This window comes from Rhinichthys klamathensis, unplaced genomic scaffold (genome assembly GCF_029890125.1).
Source record: "Rhinichthys klamathensis goyatoka isolate OS25496 unplaced genomic scaffold, OSU_Roscu_1.1 h1tg000109l_1, whole genome shotgun sequence".
Taxonomy (NCBI): domain Eukaryota; kingdom Metazoa; phylum Chordata; class Actinopteri; order Cypriniformes; family Leuciscidae; genus Rhinichthys; species Rhinichthys klamathensis.
Genome location: NW_026606647.1, coordinates 3,545,373 through 3,560,951, shown reverse-complemented (window position 1 = coordinate 3,560,951; position 15,579 = coordinate 3,545,373). Strand labels below are relative to the sequence as shown.

At 37.5% G+C, this 15,579-nt stretch overlaps 1 protein-coding gene across 1 annotated transcript; it reads right to left on the bottom strand.

Moving 5' to 3' along the window:
• Positions 1-367: 367 nt before the first annotated feature.
• cnga3a (cyclic nucleotide gated channel subunit alpha 3a) lies at positions 368-12,500 on the bottom strand. Its single transcript, XM_056253945.1, has 7 exons — positions 12,213-12,500; positions 10,450-10,581; positions 8,462-8,578; positions 8,029-8,205; positions 3,367-3,468; positions 3,172-3,278; positions 368-1,835 (listed from the first exon to the last, which is right to left on the bottom strand). The coding sequence occupies exons 2-7, from the start codon at positions 10,548-10,550 to the stop codon at positions 430-432; spliced, it is 2,010 nt and encodes a 669-aa protein (XP_056109920.1). The 5' UTR covers positions 10,551-10,581; positions 12,213-12,500; the 3' UTR covers positions 368-429.
• Between the last annotated feature and the right edge of the window lie 3,079 nt (positions 12,501-15,579).

Sequence of the window (15,579 nt, the reverse complement as noted above, 5' to 3'; positions counted from 1 at the left end):
AGGAAAAATATTAAACGGCACACCTTTTTTTTTCAACATTGATCATAAGAAATGTTTCTTGAGCACCAAATCAGCATGTTTTAAATTGTAACAATACTACTGTATTTTTGAAAGTCAAAAAAAATCTGCCTGGGTGAGCATACGAGACTTCTTTGAAAAAACAAAACAAATAAATCTTGCCAACCCTAAACCTTTGAACGATAGTGTATCTCTCTCCTGTTGGCATATAAAGAAAATCCTGCATTTTCTGCCTTCTGAGTTTTTCCATACTGCATATATTTAACAAGTGTTCCATTTTAACACATGTGGCAATTAGTACAATGTTGTCATATGTAAAATGTATAAATAGATAAGTATAAACAATGTACTATGTTAAGGAATATGTACATAGAAAGGAAACCCCTTTAACCCCAATGTCTATGCTGTTGACTATTTTGTCTTCTTCTCTTCTTCTTTTTTGTCCTCAACAACCTCAGAGAGATCTTCGACTCGTAGTGTTTTCACTTTGCTCTCCATGTTGGTTATCCTCTGTTTGATCTTTCCCTGGTAGGACGTGTACTCTGCCATGAGCTTGGCAAATTTGCCAGTCATGATTTCAAGGTTGCCCTCTAGGCGGTGAATCTTCTCGTCCAGATCTTTGGGATCTGCACCTGCGCTTGCCACCGCCTCATCAAGAAGGTTGTCTTTTCTTAAAATAGCCTTTCCTTTCTCCTCCAGGGCTTTTTTGGCATCTGGGTACTCTGTAAGCGCTTCCACGAGATCATCTTTAGACAGGGCGAAGAGGTCAGAATATCCGACACTACGGATGTTTGCCGTTCTTCTGTTACCGGCTTTACTGCCTTTGATTCCAAGGATACTGATTTCTCCAAAGTAAGCGCCGTCACTGAGCACCACAAACTGCGTGACCCCATCATCGGCCACTACGGCAAGCTTTCCTTCTTTGATGATGTACATTTCTCGGCCGATGTCGCCCTTCTTACATATGTAATCTCCAGGACTGAACACCTGAGGTTGCAGCTTCAACACCAACTCTATAAGAAGTCCCGCTTCACAATCCTGGAAGATTCGCACCTTCTTTAGCGTGTCTAAATGGACATTGATGGCTATCTCAGCTTTGAGCTTGTCTGGGAGATTCTTTAAGACTTCCTTCTCATCACACGTTTTCTTCTCCGTCCAAAGGTAGTCAAACCATTTGATGACCCTGGCCTCCAGGTCCTTGCTGACCTTACGGAACTGCATGTACTGCTTGATGGAGTCGATCTTAGCCTGAAATTCAGCACGAGAAGCGTTCATGTTGGAGATCATGGCGCCGACGTTACCGACGATGGTAGCGAAAATCAACACTCCAATGAGGAAGTCCATAACGACAAACAAGTATTCAATATCTCTAACGGGAGGTGGCGTTTCTCCAATGGTGGTGAGAGTGAGAGTGGACCAGTACAGACAGTAGATGTATTTTCTGGCCAAGCGCCCGTATTCAGGGTGACTGATGTTAGGATATACCCATGTGTCAGTTCCAAAACCAATCGTTTTTGAAATGGCAAAGAAAATGCAAGCGTTCCAGTGAATAATAATCAGGATGTAAAGTACGAGGTTGCTAATACGGAAAATGTTTGGAAAGTTTGTTCGTGTTTCTGTGCGGTCAAAGAACTCGAAGAGACGTGCCATTTTGAAGAGGCGGTTGAAGCGAAGTTCAGGATTGTTGAATCCCACTTTCAGCATTAACAAATCTGTCGGGATCATTGAGATGATGTCGTATTTAAACTGTGGGATTGTCTTGTAATGATCCATCAACTTCTTGCCGTCTTTGACAAGAAGACCCTGTTCCAGGAACCCTGAAAAAATTACAATAAAAATGTTAAAAATAAAAAGAATAAAAATGTAACAAACTTTGTGTACACGATCTAGTTGCAATGCTTGTTAATATCAAATATACACATTAATCCAAAAGTTGGTAAGGTTTTTAAGATTGGTAAGATTTCATAATGTTTTTGAAAGTCTCTTATGCTAACTATTATTGGTTTACAAATACAGTAGAACAGTAATATTGTCAAATTGTTTGTTCGGTACATTTAACTGGATTCTTTGATAAATCAGCTGCAATTTTGGTGCAGGCTTTGCAAACAGACTTTTCCTGTAAGATATGGACCTTGACAGTAATGCCACAATATGTAAGTAACCGTGTTAAATTCTAATGCTTAATCTGTGATCAGTGATTTCTGATATGTAATGATTCATGTACAGTCAGACGTTCTTTGTCTCAAAATCATTTCACTGCCGTTTATGCTTCAGTAAATAAAGCCAGTGACTAAATGGTCAACTTCACACTGTTTCTCTTAGTATGAAAATGATCTGTTATTTAATTTGTGAATAAATTAGATACAGAAAGCGATGGACGAACCTTTACAATCGCTGGAGCTGTCAGTCACACAGCTTGAGTTTATCAGTGACTGAGTTCTGGACTCTTGCCAAAACTCCCCGTTATAATCAATGATGCCGTCTACACTGCACATTGGATCTCTTATTTACATCGTGTTTACACTGTTAGTTATGATGAAAACATTCATGCAGGTGCAGAAATCACTGAGATCACTGCATCCATGCACTCAACAGACATGTCTGTCATCAGCTACAGTAGATCTAAATATAATGCTTTAATCAACACTTTTCATGATTAGTTCATCTCAACAGCAGTAATAGTAAAAACATAGTATAAGATTTTGAGAGAGCTCCACATGTAATGCTTATTTCATATGCAAAGATTTTAGCCAATCATAGCAGTGAGTGTTTACATTGAAGTCTCACAGCAGACACGCCCCTTCCAACAGAGCGTTCAAATCATTTTATTTCTAAATTATAATAATTTTTCCATTTCAAAATCATACTAACATAATAAGCGCACCTCATAAAGAATATAAAAAAATATTTAATATTTTTTAGGATTCTTTCAAAAGAACAGCATTTATCAGATTTTTTCTGTAATAATGTAAAAGCCTTGTCACTTTAGATCAATTTAACGTGTCCTTGCTAAATAACAGTATTATTTTCTATCATAAATAAACTAACTGACCCCAAACTATTGAATGGTAGTGTGTTTTAATATTTAATATTAATCCTATTTCATAGATATTCCATCAATATTATTCTTTCAATGAGTAACCAACACCATACCTGTTCTTGCTCTGACAAATGTGTCTATGTAGTAGATTACATCTGCCGTATAGTCCAGGATGATCCAAAGCATTGTGAAAGAGTTCTGAAGCTCATTAAAACAGGCCCTGAAGAAATATCAAAAATGAAGCATAAGCCACATCTCGCCGCACATCTAAATGCATCGATGTCATGAGAGATCCTGCATGAACAGACCTTGTCACCAGCATCATCAGGTTGTAAAACACTGGGCCTGCAATGACTGAAAGCCATCTGTAATACTTGTCTGAGGCTGGGTCCATGATCCACACGTCTTTCCTAAAACACATTTTAGATTATGGTCTGGCCACTTTCAAAGAACAAACACGTATACTAAATCACAGCATTCATCTTAAGATATTACTGTTAGACGAGACTCTGTCAATATCGGTCACTAAAACTAAAATGTCATTTGTGGCATACTCACAGCGGAGGAGCATCTTTCTTTTTATCATCTTTCTTATCATCCTTCTTTTCGTCTTTTTTCTCATCCTTTTTTTCATCTTTTTTCTCATCCTTTTTGTCATCTTTTTTCTCTTCCTTTTTTTCATCTTTTTTCTCTTCCTTCTCATCTCTTTTCTCTTCCTTTTTGTCTCCATCCTTTTTCTCATCTTTTTTTATTTCCTCCTTTTTGTCCTCCTTTTTGCTGAAGGTAACATTTTGGGTTGTTTTTATTTGAATTAGCAACTAGTCCGAAATCTACGGGTCACTACTGTGAACTACCACTAGTAATCTCTCATCTTAACCTGCAGAGGGCAGCATTACCATTAACACTGGGAAGGCAATGTACTAACTTCATACAAAACATGACAGACTATCATCTGTTGTTTTAATTGCATATTTGAGATACAACACTATTAGCATTCATTCATTATTAAGGATTCTACAATATAAAATATTTGAGTTAATATAATGTATTAAATGGGGCTTTATATCTTGTGGAGCTGTTTCTACAGGTACTTACTCATCTGTGTTGTTGCAGTTGTTCATATTGTAAACTGCCAGAGGCCAATGACTGGATTTTCTTAAGGAGCAAAAGTCATTCATTTTGGTGTTATTATTGTGGATTTAATTCTGAGGGATCTGATTCTAGGACAACTATAGACCATCACCAGGCACGTGCACACATAGACATCAAAAGGGGCTTGAGCACCTGCCCTTTTTATTCCTGGAGAGAAAGCAGGGACGTGCACAGGAATTTTGAGGGGGCAGTTGCTCTGACCTGAAAAAAGGGCGGGCACCCCCCGAAAAAAAGAGTTCCTCATATTATTGTTTATTGTTTTTTATTTGAAAATAAATAATCTGGATTGAATGGAAAAACTCGCTTGTAAAAAAAAATAATAAAAAAAAACGCTTAGATTTTGGGGAAAAATACTATCCTTTTTTAACCTTTTGACTTCCCGTACATTCAGTTGTGCTTCTTGCTCGTATTCAGTCGTGATGGTAGGCTACGGGCAACTACGCATGATTTGTAGTATGATTGCGTAAAGGGAGCAGGAATTCCGGTAGGGAACAGAATCGACTGCTAAACCCAGTGCCGATCCTGACCTCCCCCTGGGGCCCTAAGCAAAATTCTGCTAATGGGCCTCTACCTGACCCGTGATGTCGTGTCGAGCTATGTAAACCATTTGCCATTGCCACACAAACACACCTGACACTTCAGTGCTCCCATACAATCCTCCCTCCTTTAAACAAAACAGTCAAAGAATAAGTACAACAATATAGAACAGAATGAGGTTCAAACAAACAATATTTATTGAATAGAGTATTTTCTATAGAATGTTAAGATAACAAGTGAATATTAACGTAAACATAAATAAGAAGAAAATAATAAATTATAACCCTGAGCTTTGGCTTTTGGGATTAACTTTGGTTCTCTCTACAGCCTGGGTATTTTCGGCATTAGTATGATTGTTTTATTTATTATTATGCATGTTGAAGCAATTCTTGATTTATGGTTATTATTTACTGAGGGATGTGCATCCATATTGACCAGTATGTCCAGCTAATCAACATTTTAAATTCAATATAGCCTATAAATCAATAGTCAATCAATGTCAAATTGTCAATACATTGCTTTCTATCTTGCATAATTAGTGCAGTTGTTTAGAGTTTTTAACACTGAGACTAGATAATCAGTGTCTTGTTTTAAACGTATAATGTGTACTTTGATTGGGAGTACCATCATTCACGTGCATGTATTGTACAGTATGTCTGGTCTCCACATATTTCTGCTTGAAAAATGCACGTTTCATTTCGTGCACGCGCATATGAACGCACGATAACACACGCGACGCGGTAATGTTTTCTGAGCTGCAGTAAACAAACACCGTTGCACTTTGTCGTTTATCAAAAACAAACGTAATAAATAATTGTATTTTACTCTCACTTTTGTCAGGCACAAAGTGATGCAAGAGATGCACGGCCTGCCCAGCTAGGTTAGCAAGACCGAAAAACATCAAACTTTGCTGACATCAAACTTAGAGAGGAGAGAACACCGCAATTCACTCTCATGGTTTTTTTCTTCTTCCTCTTTTCGTGACCAGAAGGATAGTTTCGCTTCATTTTGTCATGGATGTTGTACACATTAATTGACGCGCTTTGACACGAGATGGAGGCGGGGTCTTACGCACCGGTCGCGTGCAGTCTATGGTCGCGTGTAGAGCTGCAGCCACGTAAACAGTTGAGCTGAGTGCCCGAATGGAAGTGAATAAGGCTTTGCGAATTTTGTTTTATTTTTTATTTTTATCTAGGCCTACGTGAAATTCTGCATCCATTGTACGATTTTTTTTCTTTTTTTCGGAAGGGCAACCTGAGTCGAGAAGGGCATATGGGCAGTTCCCCGGGCAACCTGAGCAACCCCCCTGTGCACGTCCCTGAGAGAAAGTGCCCTTTTTTCTGGGGTGCTTTTTTTTTTTTTTTTGCAGCTTCCCTGTCAAACAAATATATTTACTGAATAGTGTATCTAAATATCAGGTCAGGAGTTCTGAAGCGCCCATCAGAGTAAACGCGTCTGCTCTAGTGAGCTCACGCTGCGCTGCCATACAGAGCCTAAGTCCCGCCCCTCCGCTTCCGGCTCATGGGACCTTATTTCGGAAAAAATATGTATGGTAGTCAATAGCGAGAGACAACTTATCTTTTTATTCCGTCTGAACTGTGCCCTGAATTACACATATGATGTTTGTCAATTTAAAAGATAATTATGAAAGTCAAGAAAGTCGCAGTTTGTCATAAAACAGAAGAGTAACATTTAGTTTTATGTGGAAATCGCTCAATGAACTACATCTCCCGGGAAGCGAAACAACGAGCAAGATCCGTTGCTCGTATGTGTGCAGTCTGGTACAAAACACTCAGGCATGACGGCGTAACGTTACGATTATAACGGTCAAACAGTCTCAGTAAATCTTAAGTAAAGTTAGCTTCATTCATTGAGAGAAAATGTGCGCCTTTGGGGTTTGTAGTCTTTGTAATTACGTATTTTCAGTCTTATACCTCAACAGTTTTACATCAAACTGTGACTTTCTTGACTTTAAAATGTATCTTTTAAATTGACAAACATCATCTGTGTAATTCAGGGCACAATTCAAACGAGATCAAAATATTTGTTGTCTCTCGCCATTGACTACCATGCAATATTTTTCCGAAATAAGGTCCCATGGTGGTCGACCGGAAGGGGAGGGACTTAGGCTGCGCTGCCGGTTGGACTCTGAGCCGAGCGGATAAAACAGTCCGTGAGGCGCGTGCGGTTCAAATGAGTTTCGTTCCGCTTTTGGCACATAAACATTATCGAACATTTATCGAACTCGATATTGATATCGAGTATTGACTCGATGTTGACTCGAACTTGATATCGTTTTATCGAGAAAAATTATATCGCGATAATGAATATCAATTTAAGACGTGGCTAAATGTAATTTATATCCTTGTATGGAAAATCCGGACGTTTTTATGACTTTTTATGGCCTAAAATTCTTATTATTAAAGTTAATGACTTACATACATCAAGAGTCTTTCCCCCTGAAATGTAGAAATCTAAATTGGTGAATTCAGAAGAAATCTACAGATGCAAACAGATGGAGGATAGTAGGTTTAAAACAAACTCCATCTAAATGTGGATTTTGAAGGTTTTATTTGATGATAATGATACAGTCCTCCCTCAAATGTGAAACTAAGTCCATGTCACCATCAGGTGTATCAAATATATACTTGATTGAAACTAGTAGCATAGAAAACATGCACATTGTGGCATGGTTTCCTTTGCTACCCTATAAACCCGAATACTAAGGAGACCATGGTTTCTGTGTGAACTGATTATTTTGTAAACATTTTTTGAAAATGAAACAATTGCGCGAGTTTGAGGAAGATACAATTAATTAACTTTTTTAATAAATTTTTTTAAAAAGTCAGAGTTGTGTAAATATACTTTTTTGTTTAAAAAAGTTTTTAAAAAAAAACGTAATTATGAGAAGTGCCCTTTTTTTCACTTGAGCCCCTCAAAATGTCTGTGCACGTCCCTGACCATCACTACTCCTGATTTAGTATCTATATCTACGGTCAACGTTTGTTTCTATTCTACCATTTATTCCAATACTGTTTTACCTAAAGGACATTTCTACATAGAAATCTACATACTGTTTTCATTTTATAACCTCTGGTCTAACAAGTAATGAATCCTCAGCTCTGTGATCTGTTTTATGAAACATCTGCACACAATACGGATGTTTTTCCACACATATCCAGCATGATTCTCTGCACGTGTCTTTCATTTTCAAGGACTCCACGTTATACCAAAGGCATCTTTGTCTGTACAAAGAAACTGTACAGAAAATCTTGACTTACTTCCTCTTATGAGGCTTGTCGGGAAGGCCTATAGAGGATCGGGCATTACTTCCTCGGCTAGATAAGTCTTTGAGGTCAGGTCCACGGAATCGCTCCAAGAAGGAGTCGGGACGCTCAACCTCTCTGTGAAGCCTGTGTGAAGCCCAGTTCCTCAGCATTACCAGAAATTGGGTTAGCCTGGGAGACCGTAAGATGTCAAACAGAAACACTTCCAAGCTCTTTATACAGTATGTAGCTTTCTGTTCCACCCATTTCAAATGCACACTTAACACGTTCAAATTTTGTTGGCTTGGTTGATGAGAGGTTCACTTCTTTCCATTTTAAAATCAGATTTCACTACTACAGATCTACTGCTCAGTGTGCATTTGACTTGGTTTAGTGGTAATCAGGGTTCACATGGTGAACTAGGTTCAAGCTTTAGTTGGGATGTTACCTTGCCATAGCCCCAGCACCTGTGAAAGAGCTTCTCCTGGACTCCTGTAGCTGGCTGGTTCCAGTAGAAATGATCCCCTGCATATCAGAGGAGGTGTCCTCACATAGAGAATGTGCCCTGAGAAAAGGTGTGGGGGGATTTATGTTTCAGAACTCAAATAAAGTTCCAAAATGGAAACTATTGAAACTAAGCAGCAAGATATAGCAAAACACCAGAACTAGTTAGAATAAAATGTGAGAAAGTTATCCAAACTTTGGGCTTTTTCTGATTGAACAGAAATAAAACTAAGTGTAGCACAAAGGTTTGGGGTCTGTAAGATTTTTTATGTTTTTGAAAGAAGTCTTCTATGCTCAACAAGGCTGCATTTTTTACAGCAGAAACAGTAGGCTACTATTGTGAAATATTACTTCAATTTAAAATAGCTGTTTTATATTTGAATATACTTTAAAATATAATTTATTCCTGTGATGCAAATCTGAATTGCTCAACAAGCATCATTACTCATTACATCATCATCATTACTCATTACATACATCATTACATCATCATTATTCAGCATCATTACTCCAGTCTTCAGTGTCACATGATCCTTCAAACATCATTCTAATATCCTGATTTGCTGCTCAAGAAACTCATTTCTTATCAATGTTGAAAACAGTTGTGCTGATTAATGTTTTTGGGGAAACCATGATAATATTTTTTCTTTGAAGATAATAATTCATTAATAATAACAGCATTTATTTGAAATAGAAATCTTCTGTAACATTATAAATGTCTTTACTGTCACTTTTGATCAATTTAATGCATCCTTGCTGAATAAAAGCATTAATTTCTTTAAAAAAATAAAATCTTACTGACCCCAAACTTTTGAATGGTATTGTATCTTCCTGAAGAATCCAAATGTTCCGTTCGAGCGACTTTTTAGAGTTTATTAATAACAAGATGCCTGATCATTTCTGTCTAATTCAATCTGTTTTCAGCATATATTGTTTTGTGAACTTTTCAAAAAAGATTTTCAAAAAAAGCTGTTATTAAAGGATGGAGTCCAAACTACATTTGACCTAACGACAAACCCGCATCCTTCGGTTAAGAGCTTCATGTTTCATATGCGAAGAGGTCATTACTTAAAAAAAATGAGTTTACAAAAACAGTCTGTGAAAACCAAAATTAAAGTCGGAAAATTCACTCAATCCATTTCACTGTCCATTTAAAACTCTTTGTGGCGCAAAAACATTTACACTGTAAATGATGCACAAAAAGGATTAAAATGTACTATATGACCTTTTTAAAGGGATAGTTCACCCCAAAATGACAATTCTGTCATCAATTACCCTCATGTCATTCCAAACCAAAACATCCCCTCATTCATCTTTGGAACCAAAAATGTAAATATTTTTGATGCAATCTGAGGGCTTTCTGTTCCTCCTTTGACAGCCTACGCAACTACCACTTCCAGGCCCCAGAACGGTAGTAAAGACATCTTTAAAGTAATCCATGTGACTCCAGTGGTTTAACCTCAATTTTATGAAGCGATGCGAGTGCTTTTTTTGCGCATAATTTACCACTATATTTACAAAATATTCATCTCAAACGCACGTTCACGAGAGCATCACGACGCATGCGTGTTGTGTTGACGAGAGCAGACGTTAATAGGAGAATGTGTGTTGGAGATTAATATTTTGTAAATAAAGTGGTAAATTGTGTTGTTGGGGGGGTTTTGCACACACAAAGCACTTGCGTCGATTCATAAAATTGAGGTTAAACCACTGGAGTCACATGGATTACTTTAAAGATGTATTTACTACCTTTCTGGGTCCTGAAAGTGGTAGTTGCGTAGGCTGTCAATGGAGGGACAGAAAGCTCTCAGATTGCATCAAAAAGATCATTAAGTCTTACGGTTTTGGAATGACATGAGAGTGAGTAATTAATGACAGAATTAAATTTTTTGGCTGAACAAACCCTTTAAGGTCATGTCTTGTTATTCTAACCTGCTTATGCCATTTTCAGTCTGATCCAGGTCATCTTTAGAGGCTCGGGCCGAGAGCTTGTGTCCGGATGGGAACGATTGCTCTGTGCAAATCTTCGCCATTTTTTTCTTTGCCTATTCTAGGCATCCAGTGCTTGATAATAAGGACAAACAAAGGACAACACCATAACAAAAAAAAGCATGAATTATTAAACATTTAAAGCATGTTTTTGATCTTAGAAAACAAATTATGCTCAAAAGCATAATGCAATAAGGCTTTCAATGGGCTGTCATTAATGGAAATCATTGCAGATAGTAATGTCGTATCGGGTCAACCCAAAATCTGAAGAGATTACAAGAACCTGTTATTGACTTGATCTCTGCAAACCCCTTTTTACTCTGACAGCAATGCCATCTAAACACACATCACCTAAAAATACTTACTGCTTAAACACTAAACAAGATCAGTGGCCCATCTCTATGCTAGATCATGACCCAGATGTACTTTAAAGCCACTTGATATTAAGCCAACATGTATATAGATGTTTTAGAAAGTGTGACTGCATATACCAAAATAAATAATAGATTTTTGGCTAAACTGAGTGATACATTTATTTAAAAACAGCATCTTTTTCATATGCAACAAAAATGACTGTAAATTTCCTAAATTGTTTTTTCACCAAAATATTGCTTTGTGGTTTCAGGATCTTTGACCAAAAGAATGATGCTGGGCTTTCTCCTCCTATTGACGTTTAGTTTATTGTATCGTTGTGGGAAGATTAGTCTAATTAGACTAACACCACCAATGCTATTCGTGTAATCTATTCCAAATCCAGAATGATGCTAATGCGTAGGACACGCAGCAACTTCTTGTCAGCAGTCCTGATTTCCATCCACCAGGGTTCTTGTCATCTGAGCATCTGAAGTCCCCGCTCCCACCCTAAACAATACATCAAAACTTTGACAAGCCCAGGGTGGTCTTTCTTTCCATTCGTTGTACTGCCATCATACATTTAAAAGGGAAAACCAGCTCTCTTGATTCTTTTGCTCTCTTGATTCTTTTGTCAGAGTACATTAAACAGAGTAAACACATTATTATTATTAATGTATTTCTTGTTAAATTTACAGTAGCCTACCAAAATTTGAGGTTGCTAGAATTTCATTGTAAAATTACATTGATGATCATTACAAGCATTATGGGGTGACTGTATAATTACAGTTCCTAACTTTGTATGTTAGTATATTAGCTGTATAATGTTAGAATATTATGTATTTTATATAAAGTAATAATTTATGTTATATGTAAATTATAAGATAATTCAGTATTTTCCTTCTACAAAAACGTTTTCATATATTACAGTAGAATTACATAGGATATCATTTTACCTTATGGTAAAGGTGGCTGTTTTTACAGTATAGGTAACATTGACATTGTAATGTAATACGTCTATATTGCCAATGATTCTTTAAACCAAAAAACAAGTGAAAACCTGGACTGGGTTATTGTCACTAAACGGTTTAGTTGAAAAGCTGCACACTCCTGCACGTGCGCCAAAACGCTCTTAAAGGGAATCCTATTAAATCATTTCCATTTGTTGCTAGCCTTATTGATACATCATATGGAATATTTTAGTGACTTGTCGAGTTATTTATCGACTCGTCAACAAATGCTGTCGGAAACACTAACGAACCACAAAGACAAGAAAGTATGGGACATTTACAACACTTTCAAAGCCAATTTTTAACATTTACACCAGTCTAGTAAAAGTAATCGATTAACCTTACCTGTGAAACAACAATATTTAGCAGTCCAACAGATTTATGGTAACAGATTCAGCCAGAAATCCTGTTCAAGTTGCTCTTTGGTTGAAGCAGTTGGTGATCCTGCTTAATGTTATATAAAATCCCATTTTTAAAGAACTAATTCGAGTGTGCATTTTTGGACATCAGTTTTAAACCACTTTTTCTAATGTGTGTCTCCTAAATGTCCACATTTTGAATAGACTGCTAAAGGATGCGCTCAGGAGTCTTGAGTCTTCAGCTCTCCGATGACCGTTCGGATGTCGTGGGCGGAGAGTAGAGCTCTTCTTCTAATTAATATTCATTAGCAATGCTTTTTTTTCTTTCTTTTTTTTTTATAACAAACTGAAACGTAACGTTAATGTTTGTAATTCTTCTGTTCTTTTTTTCTTGACTTCTTTCCCTTTTTTATGATTTATTTTTTCAGAAAATATTAAAATGTGTTGCTTTTTTATCTTAATTTATTTATGTTTGTATAATTGCATTGTCAGAAAAAAAAAACACATTTTTCTATGCTGCCAGGCAGTGTTTTTGTCCTGATGAACCAGCACTTTGAGAGATTAGTGATCGACTGAAAAAAGTGGCAGGCATTTGTGGCACTATACCGATATCACCAGCTCTGCCATCAACATGGTCATCCCAGCCATGCTAATGAGACCTGAGAAATCCTTAAGGCAATCTGCGGAGCTGTACTGTTAATCCCAGATTAGGCCTGAGTGCCTATCTGAGCCACCTAATACTCTTTCTTGGCCTCAACCCTTGAAATACTATGTGAGCATCAGTTAAACTGAGCTGACCTTACAGCACATGAGAGTGAGTGAGTGAGTTAAATGAATATAATATATTGAAATATTTGTAAAGACACAACTTTTAATAGCATGTCACCTGCCAATAAAAAAATGATTAAATTCCCCTAATAAGGACTAAGCCGCCCTTTAACATCTGCCATCTGTCACAGATCTCAGGGCAAGATACAATATCTGAATTCCAGCTAAAGGTTCATCTTACCTTTTTAACAAATACCCTATTGTAATTATACTTTTTTGATGGCTAAGATAGGCTTATGTGATTGTGAGCCTCACATGTTTACAAGTTTGCTTTGCCTGGTTTGCACTAGCTTGATTAAAAATGACACTAAAGACACATATATTTTGGTATATCAGAAGCAGCACTATAGAGCCTTGTAATTCGTAATATCTGAATTATAAAGCATAGAATGGATATCAATCTTTGTTCTAACCCTTTACAGTCTATGGTTCTAACCTGATGGAAATAGGAAGATATTTTTTAGCTCTGAATGATTGTGTTCTTATTTCCCTTTTATTTATTCATTCATTCATTCATTCATTCATTATTTATATTTTTAATGCAGACCATGAAACATTAATCGTTCAAACAAGTAAACGGTACTACACTTTATTTTTACTCTTCCCTCAGTGGGAAGCCATATACACTCTCAGAAAAAAAGGTACAAAAGCCGTCCCTGTGGTGGTATCCTTTCAAAAGGTTCTAATATGTACCATTTAGGTACTCAAATGTGCACTTTTGGTAACAATATGTACCTTTGGGGTACTAATATGCATTCTTTATGCTAAGATGCAATCTTTTGAAAGGGTACCGCCCCAGTGACAGCTTTTGAACCTTTTTTCTGAGTGTAGATAAGAATAATATGCACAGAATTTGATCAGAAACAAGTCCATTTTCAGCCAAATGTTTCTCTTACATTCCACCAATCTGATTTACTGCAGTGCTGCCCTTATCAGCAGTCCTCTTTCATCTCAGAGGAAGCTAAGTGTCTTCAGCTCAGCCACTGCGAAGCTTTTCGTATCACGAGGACACCGAGTGACAGAGGCAGCACGTCACTGCTGCAGCCTTTAGGGAAAAAGCTATGATGTAGTACATCGTAACAAATATTTTTCTATTGTAGACTGATGATGTTGCAGAGTATGGGCTAATCCAGATTTGCTTTTCACACAGGTTCCATAATTAGCTGGCTAATTGTCTAGGTTTTCTCTCTAAATAGACCCATACTGGAGTCATTTCTGGTGATGCTTAATGCAGCCACATCTGACTAGCATACTTGTTATTGTAATGTGTTATGCTAATGTGGCCTCAATTTTCACTCAGATTAAGCGCCTATTCCAATCAGTGTTGGGACATACTGATTAACTCTTGTGTGTAACTGATCTAAAATGCACCTTATGTCTATTGATTATACTGTGGATTGAATGAACAGATACTCATTGGTCATTTTAAAAAAATATTACTGAATGAAAATTAAGGTAATAATTGAGTATTCAGTTATGATAATAAAACTATCACAGAGTCTCACAGTGTTTGTTTGGAATCACGTACAGAAACATTCAGATCAATTAAAAGCCTCTTAGCTCAAGCAGCCAGAAGGTAAAGTTAATCACTATCTCTAAACACAGACGCCTCTACTGTCTGCCTACTGTGTCTCTCTCTCTTGCTCACTCGTTTTCACTCACTCTATAATAGTTTCAAGAATGCGTTCGCCCTAAATTGAAACTTTTTGTCAGTGTGCTCCATCCATGTTGTTTCGCCCAAAAGCATTACTCCATGACTCCAATTCACCCACATGCCTGTTTTTTAAAACCTCATGTGAACTGAACCTGTGTAGAAAGTTTGATAATGCATTTGTGGAAACAATGCCTTTGATTTTCCATGGAATATTTCAGGGAAAGAACTGTGAGGCAGAAGTGAGCAGAATGCTATTGTGTTTGCAGAAGGTTTTTGGAAACCCTACATTTCTCATGAAGAGGGAAAAAATGCTTCTTTTATCATCACTGCAGCTGTCGCTCACTTAAAGGTGAACTATGCAGGTTTTTTACCTCAACCGAACAGCTTCGGAGTCATTGGAATGGTTATATTACTCTTTTCGGGTTGAATGGTGGTCGTTTCGCACCCCCCTATCGCATGTGAGCGGAAAAAACACACTTGCAACTTTGAGCCGGCGGGCCGCCGGCCGCAGCATCAGGAAGTGCCGCGTGATATCAGGTCTCGCGATGTAGCGAATTGCTTTACGGCAAAAAATATCTGATAAAATTCTGATAAAATAAGCATCAAACAGAAATAACCCGGCGCCGTATACATGTGGTGTTCGAGGCGCACATACAATACAGACTGCCGACAGTTAAACAGGGTGCGCAGCTCTTAAAGGGGCCACACCTTATTTCAACTCGTTACAGCTTCCATCCTACTGAACAGGTACCATGTACAGGGGGAGGGGATCAAGGCCGTGAGTGCAGAGACATCTCTGCATGAGTGCTATTTACGACAGTACAAGTACTCCACAGCGACTCTAGGGGTCGCTATTTGACAAAAACGGAAT